The sequence below is a fragment of the Anopheles coluzzii genome, chromosome 2 (assembly GCF_943734685.1).
Source record: "Anopheles coluzzii chromosome 2, AcolN3, whole genome shotgun sequence".
Lineage (NCBI taxonomy): Eukaryota > Metazoa > Arthropoda > Insecta > Diptera > Culicidae > Anopheles > Anopheles coluzzii.
The window spans coordinates 100,366,300-100,373,984 of record NC_064670.1 but is presented as its reverse complement, the minus strand read 5'-3'; the positions used below and the strand labels follow the sequence as shown (position 1 = coordinate 100,373,984).

At 47.3% G+C, this 7,685-nt stretch overlaps 1 protein-coding gene across 1 annotated transcript; it reads right to left on the bottom strand.

Annotated features, from left to right (window-relative positions):
• Window positions 1-2,854: 2,854 nt before the first annotated feature.
• On the bottom strand, window positions 2,855-6,537 carry LOC120952536 (fork head domain-containing protein crocodile-like). Its single transcript, XM_040371923.2, has one exon. The coding sequence runs from the start codon at window positions 5,168-5,170 to the stop codon at window positions 3,677-3,679; it is 1,494 nt and encodes a 497-aa protein (XP_040227857.2). The 5' UTR covers window positions 5,171-6,537; the 3' UTR covers window positions 2,855-3,676.
• Window positions 6,538-7,685: the final 1,148 nt, after the last annotated feature.

Genomic DNA, 7,685 nt, shown 5'->3' with positions numbered 1-7,685 from the left:
TGAGGCACTAAACGCGGGAAAAAGGGTGCAATGGGTGTGTTTCTGTGTCCCAAGCCAAAGTGACTACACTAACACGAACTAACGATCACTAAAGCGTGGGCTAGGCCTCCGTTTCGGTGGCCAGTGTTTTGGCCTATCGGCCCTCCGTATTGTGCGTCTTAGGTACATTAACGTTCGCCCCCTTCTTCTTTTCGTTCGCTTTCCGATTTGCTTCGCCCGGAGCAGGCGTGCGTTAAGATATTAAAACAATTTCCGGCCTACATAAAACCCCCTTTTCGTGTCCCGTGCTGATGCGGACGGACGGTAAATGTGTTTGCAGTGCCAGAATGGCTGCCACCGTCGGGCGGCAACAGACACCGGGCCACCAAACCGGGTCCGCTGGAATCGGAATCCGCGGAAGACGCAGTGACTCCATCCGTGCGCACTAATGGAGCGCTAACTTATTTATAGTTAATCAATTAGTGCGCAAAGGCGGCCGGGCACGGCAAAGCGGTAGTTTCTACTCTACGCGGGGCCCATCTCGGTACGTCCAGTACATCCGGTAGCTGATGTAATGGGGGTGGGGTGGGGGTGGTGGTTGGCAAGAGGAAGGGAAATAAAATGGAAACCCCAGGCTTTTGCTTCGCCCGGTTCGGGAAACGGGAACGGAAATTTCGTCAATGGGATTTCCTAACGGTGGAAAAGAAATCGATCATACGCTGTAGTTAGTGGTAGTAGCAGCAGCAGCAGCACCAAGATCTTAATGACAAACGTTTGTTTGTTTGAGAAAACGGGCAAAAGGGGAAAAGTGGAAAAGTGGATTAAAATTGAAATGGTTTTAAAATGCTGTGATTACCATTTTGTGTTTCAAATGGCGTACATGTGTACAGAGAAGACGGGGTTTTGAATGGTTTTTTTTAAACCAATTCAAAATCAAAATAATGTTGTTTTTTTAGCTATACATTTACCATTATATTCTATTATTTACATAATTAATCAATCAATTTATTTATTTCTACAAATGTCCTTAACAATGTTTCTTAATTACTAAAGAAAGGATAAGGACGAGGAAGAATGAAGACGAGAAAATTTAATAACGAGATAATTTCATTGGATAGTATTTAATTGTTTGACGTAATTTGGTACATTTGGGCCGGTCTGGTAGTACAGTCGTTAACTCGTACGACATAACAACATGCCCGTCATGGGTGCAAGTCCTGAATACACCGTGCCTCCATACGTAGGACTGACTATCCTGCTATGGTAACAAAAAGTCACTGAAAGCCATGCTCACTTCCACTAGTGGGTACAGGTAGGCCTTGACCGACAGCGGTTGTTGTGGCAAAGAAGAAGAAGAAGAATTTGGTACATTAGGTTATTGGGGTTATTAGTCTCATGGTACAATCATCAACTTGCATGACTTAGTACAGTTGAACATACCCGTCGTGAGTTCAATTCTAGAATGTCTCCCCCGTAGCAATTATACGGCTACTTGGTACTGCATAAGCGTGTTGGTCTTTGAAGCGTGTACATACTTACGCCAAATAGAAGAAGGTTATTGTAGTTCATAATTGCTAACTTTAATATCACTTAGACAATCCGGCAAGCCAGGAGCTTTCGATTATTACATAAAAAGCACAAAATTCGTTACTTTACGTTAAAAAGGTGCAAAGTAGAACTGTACTTTGCAACTTGCAGAACAAATTCAAAGAAAAGTAACCTCAATTTATGTTGATTCGAGGAAAAAAATTAAAAAATAAGAACGTAAATTCAAACAGTTAGGACATTACTCTAAACATTGTCGATTGTCGATTGATCCAGAACGTTTCTGAATATTCCGAACATTTCAAAGTGTTGTTGTTCTAGAGTATTTGGGTTTTGTAGCTTTCAAATGTATTAAATAAGGAACAATAATAATACAATAACGAAATGTACTGCAAATACAGACAATTTCTTTCATTTATACTTCTGGAAGGTACTAGAGCAGGGGTCTCCAAACTACGGCCCGCGGGCCGTATGCGGCCCTCAAGAGCCTTTAATGCGGCCCGCGAGGACTGGGTTAAGGTTAAATTAAATAGCTTTCTTTTCTAACTGATTTTTTTTACTTCTGAAAGATAAAATCAAGATTAAAAAAAAGAAAGCTGCAGAAATCTGATATATTTCATTAGTATTTTCTTATTAAAACGAGATTTGAACTTGCACACATTCTAAAGATAGCGTCAAAATGGCCCTCAACAAGGTTGATTGTTAAGCAATGCGGCCCGCGGACTGAAAAGTTTGGAGACCCCTGTACTAGAGTACTCAGATCTTTACAGGCCGAGGGCCGAATTGAATTACAATAATAAAGTTTTTCATTTTTTAGGTCGTTACGATAGGAAAAAAAAATAATACGGCTTTAAAAATCATATAAGAAACGGGGTGGTCTATGGGAATTCTACGGCAGATATGGCACTAAGCATAAAGCTCCTGCAAGGACTGGAGAGGACCTTTGCTCATCGAAAGATTCATTCTTCAAGAACACTGAATAGACAACGTAGACCAACTAGGAACGGATTACAACGTTGGATATAAATCACAATACTGGCAAAGAGAAGAAAAGAATAATTTAAATTGCAAATTCCGTTACATTCTTTACTATTTATAACTGTAATTTAACAACATTTTTGTATTGCAAAATCCCAAAATTATTTGTTGTAAAATCTTCATTGACCGCTTTGTACATTCCCTCTGCTTTCAAGACATAATCAACGGATGAAAAACTGTCATCATTGTAACCTTCTTGCAAACTTACAACCCAAATAACTGATGCGAACTTCTCAATCCTTTCCCGATTGCCGCCGAGTAAAAAAGTAGAAACAAGTACAACAGGTTTAAATTAGATTACTTCATATAATCACGATTGGGGTTTCTTATTTATTAACTTTCATTATCATATATATTTATATTACGTCTAGATGTTACGATTAGCTCAATCAACACACACTAGCGGCTAGCCGTTGTGCCTTAACTTTACAACAAGCTGACGAGCGTGTGCTGTTGTTGTTGTCGGATAGGACGCTCTACCTTTTACTTTGCCTTTGATTGGGCTGTTTTTTTGCCGAACCAGCTTCAGCCGAATCTTTCGCTTCCTAACGATTACTACTTTACAAAGGGTGAGACGGTCACGGTAAGCCCCACATACCCCCACAAATATGCCTAAAATATGTATATTTATAGCTTCACTATTCCGTTTCGATCCGTTTCGATCGAGTTTTATCTACATTTTGGTTGCTACCTCTCTTTGCGCCTCTGCTTCGCCTTGACATCGACCAACCCTGAACAGTGACTGAAAAGCCTTCTGGTGACGTAAAGGTTGCCGAACGCAAATTGCAAGTCCATTGCTCTTATCGTACAAGTGCACAAAAAAACGGGGAACAGCAGCGACTTCATCCGCGCGTCAAGGTCGAAAGCGTACGCGAGCCCGCCAAGAGAGCCCGACGGGCTGCGGATGCCGCTGAGAAGGCTCTTCTTGAGATCTACCACTTTGGATGAGTTTTTTCGTTCCTTCCCATCTCCCCGTTTTGCGACTCACGATCACTCGCGCTTTCCGCACACGCATTCACGCCTTACGCGCGGCCCAATACCACCGGACCCGTTGCCACTCGTCCCGGAAGTGTCCGCAACTACTATTTACAGCCGACCTTGAATGGGCGACGCTCTACACACCATACTTGAGCCCACAGTCCTGGTAGTAGCCGACGTGCGACCGGTAGTGCCCGAGATGGCCCAGATTGCCGCCCAGGTGGCCGGCGGCAGCAGCAGCGGCGGCCGCCGCCGACGCCGTGTTGACCGGTGGGCTGGCGGACGTAAGGCTATTGCTGCCCGGGCTGCCGGCCGGCTCCATCTGGCAGTTTACAGCGACGGCTGCAGCGGCCGCGGCCGCCGCCGCCGCCTGATTGTGGTCGAACACCATGTCCCGGAAGCCCCCGGCCCCTGGGACACCCATCGAGCCGCCGTTGTGTGTGCCGCCACCGATGCCGCCACCGACGCCGGAACTTGCACCGAGTCCACCGAGCGTACCGTTGCCAAGGCTGCCACCACCGCCACCGCCACCGCCACCACCTCCAAGCCCACCGATCGACCCGATGCCGGAGGTAGGCGTCACGGTGACGGAGGAGGGCAGGGTGGTCGGTGTCGTCGTCGAGCTGCCGGACGTGTTGCCGATCGATTCGGGCGGCGTCTCGGGCGTGTACCAGCCGCCGTGCGGTGGCGGATGGTGGGCGGCCGTACTGTGATGATGGTGCCGCAGCTGCCCGCCGGAAGCCGCCATCGTCAGGTTGTCGTCGTTGAAGTGGTACGGGTAGGAGGTGTGATGTAGCCGCGGGTTGTACACGTTCATGAGCGAGTCCACCGTGAAGCCGTGATCGCCGGCCGCCGACAGGTGGTTCATCTGCGTCGCGAACGTGTCCGCGTGGCAGGTGTTGAGCAGCGACGACGTCAGGCCCTCCTTCACCATGCACTGGGCGGCCAGCTCCAGGCCCGGCTCGCGCTTGAACGTCTGATGATGCCCGAGCGCGCCCTGGTGATGGTGGTGGTGCTTGCCCTCGTACGTGTGATGATGATGGTGATGGTGGTGCCCACCGGCCATTATCTTGATCGGCTTAATGTCGCCCATCTTGTCGTCCAGCAGCAGGCTCTGGCGCTTCATCAGCTCTTCCTTTTCCTTCAGTGCGTCCTTCTTCTTGAAGCGGCGCCGGCGGCGCAGAAACGACCCATTGTCGAACATGTTGTACGAGTCGGGATCGAGCGTCCAGTAGCTGCCCTTGCCCGGCTTCTTGTCATCCCGGGCCACCTTCACGAAGCACTCGTTCAGGCTGAGATTGTGGCGGATCGAGTTCTGCCAGCCCTGCTTGTTGTCCCGGTAGTACGGGAACCGGTCCATAATGTACTGGTAGATGCCGTTCAGCGTGATCTTCTTGTCGGCCGAGTTCTGGATGGCCATCGCGATCAGGGCGATGTAGGAGTAGGGTGGCTTCACCATCTCCTTGTTCTGGTGCGGGGCGGCCAGGGCGTAGGCCGAGCCGGCGTACGCGTACCGGGAGTACTGGTCGTACGTGTAGTGGTGGGCCGACGCCATCGTCGGCCCGTTCGTTGGGTAGCCGGGCTGCCCGTGCCCATAATGGCGCTGGTCCGTCGTAAACAGGGTGTGCATTTCGTCCAAAATCGTGAAGCCGGTTTAACGCTTACAAGACGGAGAAGCAAGCTGCACCTCAGGGTCACACAGCGGATCGATTTGCGGAACAACACAGCACAAGCACAACCGATGTAAATCTGTTCACAGGTGGATACCGTTGTTCGGATACGACTAATAACTCATGGCTTCTCTTATCGAAAGATAGCAATCAAAAACACACTCACAACCAGTCACTGCAATGTCCGCACAAAATGATCGCTCCTTTTGTATCCGTTTCTGTATCCTTTGCTTATTTCTCACTACACTCAAAACCTCTGATATCGTTTATCAAAAATAAAAAAAAACACACACACACACCCTCAAACACCTGCTGTTTGCTGGTGGAGCACTTGTTTTCTTTCACAACACCGATTAAACAACCAACTGGGCCGTGTCCACTGGCCGACTGTGTGCTGCGGGTCCCGACGGGATGCTGCTGCTGCTGCTGCTGGTGATGATGCTTTGTTTATCTGTGCGCTCTTCAGTGTCAGCTCACCACGGATCTTCGAACGAAACTGACTGGTAGGAAAAAACAGGTTCTCTACCGTTCACTGCCGACCCGTTGTGCTGCTGGACAGCCGTGTGTTGTGCGCGCGTGTGTGCCATTTCATTCTGGCCCAATCGCGTCACACAGCGGGCGCGCGTCTGTTTCACTCTCACCACCGTGCGTGATGCGTGCGCTCGCACGCATGCGCATCTTCCATCCTGCTCGTTCCCGTCGCCACCGGAGGTACGCTCTTTTTCCTTCCTTTTGCAATCCCATGCAGAGGGACGGGCATCTTGGACGTGGTAGTAGCCGGCAGTGGGAACGAAACAGCATGATAGAGTGTGTGACAGAGAGAGAAAGGTAGGACAGCATTGCAGGATGCTTTCGTTTGCACCTTTATTTCCGGAAGTAGCAGGCGATGGTGGAAGCAGCAGTGCCTCATCATACAACATGGAGTCGATTAGAGTGGAGCGGCTGGGGAACGTCGTTTCGTCGCCTTGGTAACGATCTGCGCTACCTTATTTTCCGCTATTTGACAGCGGGGTTCTGGGATTTTTGACAGTGTGGCGAAGCGTTTTTTTTTGGTTGTTGCGTTTGTCGCTTCTCCTTTCCCTCTCTCTGTCTCTTGCTGTTGTGTTAACCGTCTGCTATTTATTTCCTCTATAATTACAGAAATAATATTGTTCTACTACGGCCTCTATATTCCCTGGCCGCGGTGCCGCGGTCCCGCGGCATCGTGTTTCGTGTGGTCGCATCGGGAGGAACTATTTTTCCACCGCTCGATTTAACACCTACTTTGACATGATACAAACATGATCAAAATTAATGCCATTCCTGATGATGGCCCCCTACCTACCCACTCTCTCTCTGTCTCTTCCGCCTTGCGCGAGTTTTAGTTTGACAAACAGGAGCGCCGGATTTTGCTACTTCATCTGCATGTGTTTGTGTTTGCTCTACTTCGATTTTTGGTTTACTTTTTTTGTTTTGTTGTTTTGGGGACATTTTTGAGGGGGGAGATTCCTCCTTTTTTTAAGGCGGAGGAATTTTAAATGGCCGACATGGTGCGTTTCTGTTACTCTTTTCGCATAGTTTTACATTCCATTTTCGGTTTGTTTTCCCCCGATTTCATTGTTTCTTCTTCTATCTCCACTGTGTATGATCACTGTGAATTTCCCTAAAAACTAGCCACGCGACCAATGGTGGCGATGTACACCGTGGGGGGTGGATACACTTTATTATTATTATTTTCCCTCAATGCACCTCTTCCCTGTTCCCCACTATTGCGGTTGTGAGTGTATGTGTGCGTTAAAATGTTTGTTTTCCAAATTGGTGCAAGACAAATATTTTCTCATTTAATTAACTTTCGCTGATTGAAAACCACCAGCACCGCCAACGAGAGAAAGCAAATGGAGCAGCACAGCACAGCACACAAGAGCAGGCCAGGTTTGTTTGCTGTTCCGGTTTCGGGATGGGAATGCAGCCCACTAGAGCGGGATCGTTGGGAGAAGGGAACGATGATCGTGGGACATAATTTTATGCGATTGTTATAGATAGTTGCAGTTGTGGTCCCTAGCACAAAGTTGAGGTGTGGAGTGACAATTGGACATTGAAGTGCAAATATAGTCAGAGGCGAATAATATGGGAAGATTGAATGATGAATTTATTTTTGTTAAATTAGCAAATTTCACTAATGTAGTTTTGTCCTCTCACTCTTTTTACTATGCAATGTAAATGTTTTCTCATATTTCTTTGAATTGCTTGTATTAATCTGAATGTCTACAATTTTTTAGAATGTAATTTAGGAGTTTAACAACGGTTCATTGCATTTCAAAATTAACTTGACTTAAGCTATTATGAATTAAAGTGTTTAAATCGAACAAAAATGCTATGTATTTTCTTTAAAAAGGCTAAATTTCATAGATCTTGGATCAGACCTCCATTCTTAGGAGTTTTTTTTTCACTTTTGAGGAACACTAGTTATCCAGATGAAATTGCCGAGTAAACTCA